Source organism: Mustela nigripes, chromosome 12 (assembly GCF_022355385.1).
Source record: "Mustela nigripes isolate SB6536 chromosome 12, MUSNIG.SB6536, whole genome shotgun sequence".
Lineage (NCBI taxonomy): Eukaryota > Metazoa > Chordata > Mammalia > Carnivora > Mustelidae > Mustela > Mustela nigripes.
The window spans coordinates 314,787-328,689 of NC_081568.1; the positions used below are offsets into that span (position 1 = coordinate 314,787).

Here is a 13,903-nt window from a genome sequence, read left to right on the forward strand (position 1 = left end):
GGGAGGGGCCAGGAGAAACCACCGGCCACCACCTCTGAGCTTCTGGCCTTCCAAGCCAGACCGGCCCAGCAGCCACTGGGGCCCTCCCGGGGTGTTTCCTCCCGGTTTGAGTGGCTGGGGGGGTGAGCCTGGGCTGCCCCCTTTCCCAAGAGAGACCATGGTGGACGCAGCACAGACTCTGAGGCTCAGAGAGTGAAGCTGCCGCCGGCCAGCGGGCCCACGTCGGGGGTGCCCTTGCCTCCAGCCCGGCAGCGCCATGAGCTCCACTTCCGAGGCACGTCCCTAGACCGGGGTCTTACCGGCCCGCCCACATCGACGCGGCCCTGCACCCTGGCCTTCACAGCTGCCGCCGTCCTGTTCAGGCCTATCCCTATGGCTCAGGCTTCCTCCCTGGCAGGACCTCAACCCCCTCACCCTCCCTTCTCAGAAGTCTCCTCCAGATCCGACCCAGTGTCCACCTCCCACCCTGGACCCACTGGGGTGCCGGCTGGACACCTGTGTCCCGAAAGCCCCTGCATAGTGCCGGGGGAGCCGTCCACCTAGAACGGCCCCTCCTGACCCTTCTCTGCCCTGCCACCAAGACAACAGTCCAAGAGCCCACGTCTGTTCAAGCCCCTCCCCTTGGTGACCCCTGGGGAGAGACCAAAGGCCTGGTTTGGCCTCCTCGGGCCTCCAATCTCCCTCTTCCCCCAGAAGCACTATCTGGGTAGCCCTGCCGCTGCTGAGCTCCATCTCCAGAAGCTGCCCCAGCCCCAGGCCCAGCCCCAGGGAGGCCTCCACCCGGTGCTCCACAGCCTCACGACCTCAGCACGGCCAGTGTGGGCTGCTGAGCCTGCTGCTGGCCCAGCCCTTGGTCGCCGAGGAAGGTCCAAGGAGAGACAACACGATGAAGGGGAGATAGCCCAGCCTGGCCCAAGGCCCCAGGGGCCCCGGGGTGGGCAGCTGCGGGCTCAGGGGCCCCCAGGGTCCAGAGGAAGGAAGTACACCCCCCTCAGGGGCAGGAGCTATCCCACTGCAGAAGCCCCCACCTCTGGCCCAGAAGGAGGGCTCCCTGGCCTTCGGAATTTCCTAAAGATTCAGTAGCAGGCAGCGGGCCTCTGGAGGCCCAGATGCTCACGATTCGTCCTTTGCTGAGCCCCACAGGGTCTTAGGGGCTGGGGGCCCACGGGTTCAGCAGCCACACCTCTTTCTCGCCTGTGCAAAGGTACAGCTAGCAGCCGTGAGCCCAGACTCCTGGGCCAACTGGCTGGTGGCCATGGCCCTGCCCTCTGGCCTTTCTCTGCCCTGACTGCTTGCGGTAAGAAGCTGCCTCATCACATCAGTGGGACTCAGGGCTTTGTCCCAGGGTCCCCAGCAGGCTACACGTGGCTGGAAGAAACCTGACGTCCGCAGCTCGAGCCGGGATGTGGGCTAAAAGGAACCCTTGACGCCGCTGCTCGACATTTGGCAAGTGCTCGGAAATGGACAGAAACCCACTGTCGCTCTGCTCCTGCACCTTGAGAACAAAATAGCCTAAAAGGGACCAAAAAGCTTCAGGAGCAGGAACCCTGGACAGTGGGGTCCAGAGGGAGCGTGCCAGGGTCCACGCCCTCCCGTCATGCCTGCGTGGACCGCAGGGCCCTGGGGCCTCCAGGCTCCCCCAGGTGCAGGAGAAGGTGGGGGAGTGCTCTAGGGGCTCAGGAGAAGGAGCTAGGCTTGGCTGCACAGGGAGGGGCCTGGGAACCAGGTCCGTGGGGTAGGGAAGGGGAGGAGCCCAGGCAGTGGGGAAGCCCCAGGGGTAACCGCTGACCAGGTTAGATCTCCTCTGGTCACTTTGGGGAACAGAGGGTCCTGGGGGTGGGGATAGGGCGGAGCTCCAGCCTCCAAGATCTGGGCAGGACTGCAGGCAGCCGCTGAGGTGAGGGGAGTGCTTAGTTGTTGGAGCTCTTGGTCTGTGGGGCTGAGCAAGAGTCGGGGGTCTGGCTGGTCGGGTAAGGTTTGGTGTGGTTTAGGGGCTCCAGAAGGCTGAGAGATGGCAGTGCGTCCCCTCGGGTCAGCCGAGGGGCCGTGGGAAAGGGGCCAGACCAGAAGGGGGTGAGGAGCTGCGAAGGGCAGGTGTGGCGTGTGGCCTGAGGCCGTGCACAGAGCCACCAGGAGGACCTGTGCAGGGCGGGCATGGCGGATTCTGGGTTCCAGGGAATGGCAGGCAGGGGGCGAGCCTGAGGGGGAGGCTGGGAGTGGGCCGGGCCTGGGGTGAGTCCTGGCTTACTTTTTCAGATGGGGAGACTGCGTCTCTCTGAGGTGCTGCCTGTCCCCACGTGAGACCACAATGCCACCACAGCAAGAACCTCCACATACAGGACAGTGAGGGCAGAGCTCAGCCCAGGGCAGGGGCGCTCTGCAGCGGGAGCTGGGTCAGCTCTGGGGGTCTGCCCTCAGGGTCTTCTTCATGTTGTCCTGAGAACCCCCCAGAGTCTCCACCAAGACTTGACTCTTGTCCCTTCAAGGGGGGTCAGCAATCCCAGACAGGGCAGGGGACGCGGACAAGGAGCTCATGCCGCGAGCCTTCTTCGATGTGTCCGGGTGAGAACATGGCTCTGGGCTTGCCCCAAGCAGGACACAGAGCTGACTGGAGCACACGGCCACCCCACCCTGCAGAAGGGGCCCTCAGGACAGGTCCAGGCACCGGAGACTTGCAAGGACGTGGCTCCTCTGGGTGAGTAACAAACTCAGGGACAGGCAAGAACTCGGGCCAGTGCACCCGCCTTCCGGCAGACTCTCCCCTCAGGGCCTCCTGGCTGGGGGGCGTGCTTGTGACTGTCACTGGAATTTCAGGTGCCAGTCTCCATGTCTGGGTGCTGGGGCAGGACTAGGAGAAGCCCCAGCTCGCAAAGAAAGCCCACGTCTGCATTACAAAGCCAGGGTACTCCACGTCCCAGGTGCCGACCCCCAGAGACCTGGGCGTCCACCCTGCAAATGTCCTCCAGGCGGTTTCACAGGAGACAGAAGGCGGAGGAGGACCGAAGCCCCGCCCCCCGCCCCAGAAACAGGTTGGTTCCAAAACCAGGTCGCTCCAGTGTGAGTGTGTGGACAGAGCTCGCAGAGCCCCATGGTGGGGCTGGACCTGTCCCGTAGGTGACCAGCAGAAAGTGGTCAGTGTCAGTCACCTCCCACGGCAGATGTGTTCGGAAGAGACACAGCGCGAAACCTCACGTGGGTGCTGGAGTTTTACTCTTATCAAGATCCCAGAAAGCCCAGTGAGGACAGAGTGCGGAGACCAGGCAGCCGGGGTGGGAGAGAGGAAGGGGAGAGGGGTGGTGAGCGCACTCAGGAATCAGAACGCAGAAATGAGAGCGACCTCCAGGGACGGAGGCCACAGAGCAGGGCACAGAGCAGGCGGTGCTGAACGGGACACAAGCTAACCAGGTACCCAAAACCCCAGGCCCCCACATCTCTGTAGGTTCCCCCCCAGAGCCTGACCCTCCTGTCCTGCTGAACACGAGGTGCTCCCGCCTCCCGGTTCCCAACTCCCTGCCTCCTGCCCTTCCCTGGGGGGGGCCCACACCCCCCCCCCCCCCCCCCCCCCCCCCCCCCCAGCTCCACCTAGTAAGTCCCACAGGCTATCACCCTTTCACAGCCTCCAGGAAGACCCTCCCTGGTGGGCCAACATGTCACAGCTTCGGTCCTCCTAAGCTCTCAAGAAGGCTGACCTTCCCATCACCTTGCCCCGGAGTCACCTGTGGTTCCTACTTGCTGGCTCACTGGAGCAGGTGAAGAAAAATCCCACAGACCAGGATTTTTAAAAGAGAAACTGTCAACGGAAAAAATCGCTCCTATACATGGTGTTTTACTGGGTTTAATCTTGAGTCCAAAGGCTTTCTTTCTGCCCTGGGAGCCAACTCGCACTGCAGCCCTGGACGGCAAGAGCCGCCCTTTCTCCCCACATCAAACAGCCCCACAAGCCGCAGACAGCACAGGGGCCTGGGGATGCCCCAGGGCAGGAGCAGCTCCGAGGTCTGCAGGCCTGGAAGAGGCAGAAGGGAGCCCCACACGAAACCCAGGAGCCTGGCCGCGCGGGGCTCCGGAGGCTGCGCCCCGCCGGCGGGGACCGTGTCACCCTCGGCAACCGCCACAGCGGCTCCGGGCCCGGCCAGGCTCGCAGTCCGCGCCTCGCCCTGCCTGACCCGAAGGCCTGGCTCCGGGGGGGCTGGCCGCGGGGCGGGGAAGACGGCAGACCCGGCGGAGACCCCGACCCCGGCGAACGCCGGCGTCGCGCTCCGTCCCGGGAGGCAGGCGGGTCCCGCAGTCTCCGCGAACCGGGCGGGGGGGCCAGCCGCAGGGGAAGTCGCGGCGGGGCGACGACCTCGAGACCCATCGAGCCCCGGGCGTCTTACCGATCTTGGCCAAGCTGGCCACGAGGATCCACAGCGCGATGATGTACGGGTCCTGGACATGGAGCCACTCGAAGGTGACCACCTGGAAACCCTGGCTGTGTCCGTGCGCGCTGCCAGGCCCCTCCTCGACGCCCCGCACCCGCGGCAGCGCGCAGAGCGCCGGCAGCAGCGCCAGCAGCAGCCCCCGACCGGGGCCCGCAGCCCCGCGCCCCGACATCGCCGCCCGCGCTCAGCAGCCTGTTGGGACGCGCATGGCGTGTGGGTCCTGCTGCGCTCGGCGGGACGCGCTGCGCCGGAGCGGTCGGACGTGCGGGGCCGTGAGCGCTGGCGTCGGGCGGCGCGCGTCCGGGCGCGCTCCGGGTGCGGGCTGCTGTCCCGGTCCCCGCCCGCCGGGTGGCCTTTAATCCGGCTGCCCCCTCCCGCCCCGGGGCGTGGCCTTCCCGCCCCCGCTGCGCGCACCCGAGCGCGGACTCCGCCGCACGCCCTCGGCACGCCCGCCCGGCCTGCACACGCCCACCCCCGGCCGCCGGTCGCCCTGACCTCGCCTCCCGGCGTCCGCGATCGGTGCCGTCCACCTCCCTCCCCCACTGGCCCGCCGGGTGCTGGAGGCGGGGCTGGAGGGCGCAGGCCCTGAGGTCTGCGAAGCCGCGTGGCGAAGCGAGGATGCGCAACCGCCTCGCTAGGAGCGGACGGCAGCGCCCGGGGCCCGGGGCCCCGCCGGCTTGGCTGGCGGAGGGTGGGCTCCCGGGGCCTCGGGCGCCCCTCAGTGGCCTTCGCTCAGCTCCCGAGTTGCCTGGGACAGCTTGCCCCAAGCCGAGGCTTATCCGTAGACACTGGATGGGGCTGGCCGACCCTGCTGGAGCCCTAGGGGACGTCCAGGAGGGGGCCAGCCCGAGAGCCTGCAGCCATGTCTCCAACACACATCTGCATTCCTAACAGGATGAAACAGCTTCCGAAAGCAGGTTCTTTCCCTCCAGACCAGGGGCGGTGCGGATCCAAGGCGTTCTTCCCTTTCCCATGCATCGTGGCCCCTGTTCCTCCCGCAAGGGACAGGACACCCTGCCCTTGGAGCCCGCTGTGAGCGCGGGAGTGGGGTGCTCCTTCCACCCCAGGGCTCGGCCGCCCTTGAAGCCCGAGCAGGATGTCCACCATAACCCTTCCTGCCCACACGGTACCCCACGATGGCTCACCCGGACACCGCAGACGTCAGGAGGCAAGTGCCCCCGTTGGTCCCTTCCCTAGCCCAGGCAGCTCCCTCTCCCGCTCAGCAGGTCCAGCGAGCGTGGGGCCGCCGCAAAGCCCTCTCGCCTTCACCTTCGTCCTCTCCACTTGCCCTGCCCAGCTCGGCTCTCGGGAAGGTCCAGTCCCCCCAGGATGCAGGTCCCTCTCTGACCTCCGAGCTGCCCTCCTGGGGACCTGTGCCGCTGCACCCCTGTCCTTCCCAAGGTCTTTGTCCCACAGCGGATGTCTCGGCTCGCAGGTGTGACGCGGAGCCCCCCTCCCTCCCTCCGGGCTCTTCCCCTCCATATCTTCTGACCGGCCCCCCCTCGGTTCCATGATTGTGCAGTCCGTGGAACGTCTGTTCCATGAGTGAGGGGCTCATGGCTGCGTCCCCCTTCCTGAAATGGCACCTGGCACACAGGGACACTCAGGGAAAGTTGGTCGGGTGGATGGACAGAGGCCAGGCAGGCAGGTAGGGGGGCAAGTGGGCGGCTGGACAGACGGAGGCATCTCCGGGAATCAGAAAGCATGTCAGGGTGCCAGGAGCTGAGCCGGACGGCTTCATTGCTTGCGTTCTGTCCCCCGTTTGCTGCTGGTGGGGGTGCTCCTCGGTAATGGAGTAGGGAGTCCGTTGAGATCCTGCCCAGCAGAGTGAGCTGGCTGGGTGGCTGGCACTGAATGTCCGGGCGACCTTTCGGGAGGGTGCTCTAGAGGGCGTCAGTCCTCCCTGGGTGTCCTTGGTGGACTGTCCAGATGGAAGGGGCTCTGCGGGGTCCCAGGATCCCTGGTCGAGGGAGGAGGGCTGGCGTGAGCCGAACACAGCGTCCGACCCTAGGGGCTGGGACTGCCTGCCAGGGTGGCCTTGTGTGGCCCATGAAGGGCTGGGGACTGGCTTCCCACTCAGCTGTGTCTCCGTTTCTCTCCCAGCAGTGTTCTCAGCCTCCTGCCCCGGACGTGCTGTCAGCGGGACGAGACTCCCCCAGCCCAGACACATGTCTCCGTTCTTCCCTCACTGTTGCTGAGTGACGCCTTTAGGAAGAACGTCCTCTTGGACGACGGTGGCCTTGCGTTGCACAGGAAGGTCCAGTTCCCATGGGAGCGGCGTGTGCCGTGATGCCCAAAGACCCTCCGGTCACTCCACCGTCTTGGATCTTTACCAAGAGCTTGTCCCAAGAGCTTGTGCCCTTTCTCCCTGGAGGGGCTGCTTCTGAGGCCCAGGGAGTGTTCAAGGGGTGGGGGAGCTGAGCATCGCCGCGCGGGCGCAGGAGTTGGGTCCGGAGGCTGGGCCTGGCGATCGGTCCCAGGCGGTGCGCGGCAGAGGCCGCAGGAAGGTCCCGGGGACCAGGGACAGGGATGCCCACTGCGGAGTCAGGAGCGAGGCTCTGAAATGGTGCCGGCTCGTGGGACTTCCTGGCAGGGTTTGTGGGCGAGTGGCGGATGAGCGCACCTGGGCTCCCGAGACGCTTGGGGCCCGACGGTGCCTCTGTGGGGGGCTTCGCTAACCCGCGGAAGTCGGCTCAGGGGTGTGGGACACCGCGCCCCCAACACCCACCCCTGGATGACCCCTGTCTCCGAAGCGCCCCCACGTGGGCAGGGGCCGCAGGCTGGGTGGGCAGCCCCACGTCTCCCTGACTGAGTCCTGGCTTCGGTCGGGGCTGCCGCAGCCCCGCCCCGGGCCGTCCACATCCACAGCCACATCCGGCAGAACTCTGCCCGACACCCCTCAGGGGTGTGCTGGGCGCCGCTCACGCCCCCGCGCGGCCGTGGGTACCTGGGGGCCTGGGAGCGGGCATGGTGGCGGGCGTCTTTGGACCTGTCCTCAGGACCCCGCGGTATAGGACGGTCTGATAATGCCTTCACCAGCCCTGCCATCACATGCTGCCTGCCCCTCCCCTCTCCACCCCTCCCCGGGGCCTGGGTCACCTGCAGGTTTTCCAGTAGGAACAGCGTCTCAGTCTGCCTGGGCCGCCAGAGCCAGTGCCACCGATGGGGGCTTACAGCGCAGAAGCCTGTCTCCTCACAGTTGGGGCTGGAAGTCCAGGAGCAGGGTTCTGACGGAGTCCAGTTCAGGTGGCTTGTGGGGGCCACTGTGTCCTCGGGGGTCTGTCCTCTGAGCAGGGACGTGGGGAGAGGGAGGGAGAGCTCTCTCAGCCACTTCTTATAGGCCGCCCCGTTCGATCAGGCCTCACCCTTACGACCTCACGAACCTTAATCACCTCCGAGAGACCCTGCCTAGATACTGTCCCAGCCGGGGTTAAGACTGACTTATGAATGGGGGGGTGCCTAGCACCCAGAAAGGGGCCGTGACCATGGGACATACCGAAAACAGATAAAATAATGCAAGTAACCAGTCCCAACCCCCTGCTCTCTCCTAAGCTTCTGTGAGCAACTGAACTTCAGAGAAATCAGAGAAATGTCACCTCTCATCTGTCACAGTGACTCCTGGTTATGAATTCCACTCCTGTGGTTTAGGAAAACATCTCGTGCACAAACAGACAAAAGTTCTGAACCTGTTTGGGCTTTAGGTGACAGCCCAGGAAGTCTGCTAAGTATTTACTGTAACTTTAAATCTGCCCACACGCCGGGGTACCTGGGCAGCTCAGTGGGTTAAAGCCTCTGCCTTCAGCTCAGGTCATGAGCCCAGGGTTCTAGGGTCAAGCCCTGCATCAGGCTCTCTGCTCATCAGGAAACCTGCCTTCCCCTCTCTCTCTGCCTGCCTCTCTGCCTACTTGTGATCTCTGTCTGTCAAATAAATAAATCTTAAAAAAAAAAATCTGCCCACACGCCGTCACCCCCACGAACTTACCTTTATACTCAAGGAATCACACCAGCTCTTTGTGAAGAGGGAAGGAGACCCGTGCTATTTCTCTCCAAGCCAGTAATTCTGTACGGGTCCTTCTCCCCGTGTTTGCTGAGCACATACTGCGTGCCTGGTGCTGTTTGCACAGACAGAGCCCCTCTGGGAGCCGGTCATAGCCATCACAATGGCGGATTTACCCTTTCGTAAGTGATGGCTGGATTGAAGTTGCATTTCTTACAAATCAGAGCCACCACTCTTCTGTGGTTGGCCTGCTGGTGCCTTTGTGGCCCTGGGTGAGCCTAGAGCCTGTGGAAACCAGCACCCAGCCTGCAGGTAAGCAGCGTCTGGGGACCCTGCTGGCTGGGCACACTGATAGCACACAGTGCCACCCAGCACCCCAGCCCCCACTGGCGTCCCAGATTCCTGTCTCCCCTGGGATGCTAACACCCTGCCAGGGACCCCCCCCCACCCCGAGCCCAGCACCCCTGCTCCACAACCTGCCCCACACCACTCTGCTTGGCCGGGTCGGAGGTCTAGGCCTGTCCTCCCTGGCTCTTAGGGACACCAGGGGTCTTCCGTGACCGTGGTTCCTGGGACTACTGCAGGATCCCTTCCCCCAACCAACCTGACCATTCCCTGGTCTGCCACCCAGCCCTCTGTCCACTGACCTCACACAGACCCAGGCACATCCTGGTGGTCTTGAACACAGGTGACCCCCTTCGTGGGAGCCCCATCTCCAGGCTCTGCCTCTTCCTCTGCAGGGTCTCAGGCTTCTGCTTCTTTCTGGAAGAGGGAGCCCTACTGTGGACCACACTCCCCGATATCCTCACACCGCCCGTCAGCTGTGACTTAGTGTGTCCCCACAAACAGCCCTGGAGCCCCATGCCGTCTGCAGGGGAGGTCCAAGGCAGACCACTGACCCTGAGCTCCTACAAAAAACCATCCAATGGGTCACAGGCTTGGACCTCCCAGAACCCTGCTCCCGAGGGCCTCCAGCTGCACCGAGAAACCCACCCTGTTCAGGAACACCCCAAACACGAGGCTTCACAGTTGAGCCCAGAACTACATAGGGAGGGTAACAGGGGCCCAGCAAGCTGGGGATATTCGGGGAGAAAGGTGGAGTAAATACTGGAAAAGCCACGCCTGCGGCCCTCGGGGGCCAGACCGCAGCACCCTCGGCGATGCGCCCGCAGAGGCGGGGAGATCGAGAATCCGCTCGAGGCAACGCCGGCAAGTCGGAGCGCGCGGACTGGAAGGAAGTGTGTGTCCCGCAGCTGCTCCGCGGCGTCCATAGACGTCAACAGGGACCCGGGTAAGGACAGGGGCATGCACGGGGGAGGGGCAGCAGAGCCGCCCTTCTGGGCATGTGGGATTGTGGCCTGCGCGGGGACCTGCGGACAGATGATTGGAACGAGGGAGAGTTGGGTGAGCAAGGCCACTGGCTTCAAAACCAGCCTTCTGCGGTCAGTTCTCCTTCCCCGCACAGCCACAGACTCGTCCGGAAGCGACAGTGCATTTAGACACACTGTTTACGTAGCATCAGAAACACAGAATACGTAGGGAAAAAATCTAATAAAAGATAGGCAAGGCACAGAAGAATTCTCCAGTGAACACTGGAAATACTAAACTATGAATTTAACTTTTCTAGTAGGTACATGACCATTCCAATTTTCTGTTTCTTTTTGTATCCGTTTTGGTAAATTTTATTTTCAAGGGATTGGCCCATTTCACCTAAAATTTCATGTTTATCAATGTAAAGCTCATCGTGTCCTTCTCGTGTCTGTAGGACTGTGCTGTGATGTTTCTCTCTCTCTCTTTTTTAAGATTTTATTATTTTTTTATTTGAGAGCGAGATAGTGACAGAGGTAGTGAGAGAGAGCCCGAGCGGGGGGAGAGGGAGAAGCAGGCTCCCCGCTGGCCTAGGAGCCTGAGGCGGGACTCGATCCCAGGCCCCGGGCCGAAGGCAGACGCCTCACGGAGCCGCCCAGGCGGCCGTCTCTTTCTGTTCTCACGTTGGCTCGCCTGTTCTCTCACGGATCCGTGTTTCTGGATCCAGTTCCCTTCGTCTTTTCACAAAACCCGACTTTGGTTTTGTTGACTTTCTGTCTCCGATTCACACATTTCTTTATTCTTTCTTTCCTTCCTTGTTTGTATTTTGATGTTCTTTTTCTGGCTTCTTGAACTGGAAGCTCTGGTCATTGATTTTCAGTGTTTCTTTTTTAAGAAGCTGTAAAGTCCCTTCTACAACCACAGCGGTGCCTCTGCTGGTTTTCCTTCTTCACGTCAAAAGACTCCCTGATTTCTGCTGTGATTTCTTCTTTGACGTGAGTCACTCAGGAGCTGCTTCGTTTCCAGACACTTGGGGGTCGCTCCTGTCCCTTGTCGCCAAGATCTTGAAATTCCACACGGATGACGTCAGTCCTCCTAGATCTGTTAAAACCTGCTTCGTGACGTAGCATCTGGGCTTTTGTGGAAAATACCCGACATGCTCTGGGTGAGAAGGTGTGTTCTGGCTTGTCAGAACTGGGGTCCACGTTTGTCCATTCGGTCAAACTGGTTCGTCGTGTTCTCAGATCTGCTACGTCTGTGCTCATTTCAGCAGTAAAGGGACGCGGCAACGTTGTCATCTCAGCTGGTGGCTTGGTCATTCTCGGCTTGCCAGCTTTTGCTCTCTGTGACTTAAACAGGGTTGGTCTGTCTTCAGCGTGACGGGCTCGTTATCGTGCAGAAGGCCCCTCTGCTCGAAGACTCTTGCCCAGCGTCCGCTCTCACGGTCGCACGGCCGCCCCGGTTTTCCTGTGGTTCACACGGACGAGGTGCGCCTCTCCCCTTCTAACCCTCAGTCGACCCTTCCTTCTGGGTAAGGTGCCGGTTTGTGTTCCAGTCGTCACTTCATGTGCACTTCACGACTTTCCGGGACCGAGGGCCCTCCACCTGCTCAGTCTGCACGTGCGGAGGGGACCCCGTCTGCAAGGGTCCGAGACGAGCCGTGTGCCTGCAGACGCAGACGAAGAAGCGCCGTCACCCTGTGTCTCTCGCGCTCCTTCCCGCGCCCTGGGCCTGCCCACCTCCTGGCGCTGCTTCGCCCCACATCATTGTTCATCCAGAGCTCAGCCGACGCTCCCTGGAGCTTCTCCCACTCAGGTGATCACGCTGCTCTACTCCTTGGGCTCCCCCCGAGGCCCTGTAGCCCCCCGGAGTTCTGTCCCCGCAGGACTCAGAGCCTTTGGATCTGCCTCCTGTGCAGGTTTGCCATCTTCTGGGACACTTGCTCATGGCTCCCCTTCCTCCAAAAGCCCACCCTCTGGGAGGGAGACGCCACCGCTAAGGCAGTGCAGCCATCCCTCCAGCTGGAGCCCGGGGTGCAGAGCTGCTGATGGCCGGGGAGCCCGCCCGGAGAGAGCAGCTGGGAGCGGACCCGGAGCCGGCGGCCGGCTGAGCGAGCCGCCACCTCTCCGTACCTGAGGCCCTCCGCTAGCGCATGGAAAACGCACCCAGGGCTGTGGAGGGAACCCAGGCTCTGAGGCAGGGCTGTGCTCAGAGCGGCCAGAGACCGCAGATCTTCTTCTCGGGGCCGTTTGCGCCTGTGAATCCTCGCCCTTCGCTGTGGGAAGCAGGACCTGGGCCCTGTCACCAAGGGGGCCGCCCTCTGAGACCTCTGCACCCGGGCTCTGGGGACATTGCCGAAGAAGGAGGGAGCGGCTCAGCCTGGCGCCTGTGCCCCCCACCCCAGCTCAGATGCTCCCACGCTCTGCTTGCCACACGGGACCAGCCGTCTCTGCTTGGAAGGCTGATGCGGGATGCGCACGCTCCGGACCTCCCCTGGCCAGACCCCCGCCTGCCTCGGGCGAGGTCTGATTTTGCAGACAAGCCTCAGTTTCCCCTACATAGCTGGACCCGTCTGCACCCCGTGCTATGCACCGCTGTGGGTCCCTGTCCCTGAGACGGGCTACCCAGGGGCAGTTAGGCCAACCTGCTCCCCACCCCCCAGGCCTTCCCAACAGGACAGTGCATGGCCAACGCGTCAGCGGGAGGAGTCCACGGGCTCCCCCGAGGCTGCTGGAGCTGGGCCAGGTCCCCGGGGGCCCGACGGCCCCTGCCCTCCCTGCCCAGCCCAGAGCCCCACCTCACCTGGCGATCGATAGCATCAGGCCAGGCCCAGAGCAAACACACAGCCCGAGAGGCTGGAGACAATAGCCGGACAGGGCTGCGTGGGGCCGCTGGGCTTTGTCTGAGGGCCGATACGGTGTGTGCTGAGGGTTTAGGAGGCTCGCAGGCCCCGAGCCCCGTGCTGGCCGCCCGGGGGAAGCACAATGCACATTGTGTTCCTGCAGAGGCTGCCGCTTGCTGCCGAGCCCAGGGCTTTGGGTGCTCTCGGACGAGCCCCATTCACGGGGCTGGACAGAGTCTTGTTAACATGCTCACTCCTGATAGCGTTTCTTCTAAAAGGAATCCAGGGAGATTTCTGCAAAGAATGGCAGTTCTGTTGCTGGGGCTATCGGCAGGACTCCTACGAGCGCACGCGGAAAACGGGCCATTCTCAGGCGCTTGTCCGTTGACTTGCACCCCTCAGTGTAAGCAGTGGCTTCAAGTCTGGTTGGCAAGGTCCAGATTTGGAAAGAACTGGAGGTCTCAGAGCAAGCCCTGGGTTCAAACACCCCAGAGGGTGCCGGGGAGACCCGGGGAGCCTGGAGACTTGTCCTTGTGGGGGCGGGGGCATGAGCCTGCCCCCTCCTGCTGCTGGAGAACGTGCTGGGAAAGCCGGGAGGGCTGGGCACCTGCAGGGGGGCGGGCCCTGGGCAGGGGACTGGAGCCCGGGCTGCCTCTGCCTACGGCGCAAGCTGGGGCTGGGGCGGCAGTGCGTCCCCTGACCCCACTCATGTCTCGTTTCCACATGTTATGCCTCCCTAATGGATGTCCCAGGACAGGGACGGCAGACGCGGGTCTGGCCCTTCAGAAGCACAGCGCAGAGGGCTGTCCTCAGCAAGTACGTGCGTAGGATGGCTAGTGTGTCGCTGCTGCCCCCGGAGGCCTGTCACTAGCCCCAGTGGGACCCTCACGTGAGAAGTATGGCACCAGTGTTCTGTGCCTCTTGCCGTGGGGCCCTGTCCGTGGGTGGCTCGTAGTAAGCCCAAGTCAGGGCCCCACGGGGACTCGAGTGGGTACCGAGGCTTGCTGACCAGCGTCTAAGCTCAGAAGCGCTGACTGTGAGCCCCCAGCTGCCCCCGCCCCCGACGGCTGCTTTGCCGGGCCGCAGAGCACCGGGCCGAGAGCAGAAGTGTGGGCGCAGGGCTCCCCCAGAGAACGACCAGGAGCCTTCGTCCAAGCCAGCAGCATTCACCTGACAGTGGAAAGTTTTCACAGAGAGGAATGTGTGGTGGGGAAGGCGCATTCCTACGAGAGCATTTACACAAATTAGCCTTTCAGATGGGAGTGCTGCTCATGCAAGACCTGGCTGGCACGGAACCGCTTCTGGGGGGACTCTGTGTCCTGGGGCACAGCGTCAAGG

At 63.1% G+C, this 13,903-nt stretch overlaps 2 protein-coding genes across 8 annotated transcripts in view; one reads left to right on the forward strand and one right to left on the reverse strand.

The window, feature by feature from the left end:
* The window catches only part of SLC9A3 (solute carrier family 9 member A3), a 42,164-nt gene extending 37,279 nt beyond the window's left edge, over window positions 1–4,885 (reverse strand). For 2 of the 4 annotated variants that reach the window (XM_059416798.1, XM_059416796.1), the window contains exon 1: window positions 4,374–4,882. In XM_059416798.1, coding sequence (XP_059272781.1) covers window positions 4,374–4,590 — 217 coding nt within the window. In that variant the 5' untranslated portion in view covers window positions 4,591–4,882. Of the gene's footprint in view, window positions 1–4,373 lie in introns of all 4 variants that reach the window. The other 2 variants (XM_059416799.1, XM_059416797.1) reach the window with 2 other exon arrangements.
* LOC132028174 (uncharacterized) lies at window positions 1,185–8,344 on the forward strand. Of its 4 annotated transcripts, XM_059416800.1 has the most exons (5): window positions 2,288–2,695; window positions 2,815–3,029; window positions 3,617–3,749; window positions 5,351–5,586; window positions 6,522–8,344. In XM_059416800.1, exons 1-5 carry the CDS (start codon window positions 2,553–2,555, stop codon window positions 6,614–6,616), a joined length of 822 nt encoding a protein of 273 aa, XP_059272783.1. In that variant the 5' UTR covers window positions 2,288–2,552; the 3' UTR covers window positions 6,617–8,344. The 4 variants fall into 4 exon arrangements, 1 of the variants encoding a protein (XP_059272783.1); XR_009407353.1 differs by lacking the exons at window positions 3,617–3,749; window positions 6,522–8,344 and adding an exon at window positions 1,185–1,655 and having other exon boundaries at window positions 2,257–2,695; window positions 5,351–5,585; XR_009407352.1 differs by lacking the exons at window positions 3,617–3,749; window positions 6,522–8,344 and adding an exon at window positions 1,803–1,897 and having other exon boundaries at window positions 2,257–2,695; window positions 5,351–5,585.
* Window positions 8,345–13,903: the final 5,559 nt, after the last annotated feature.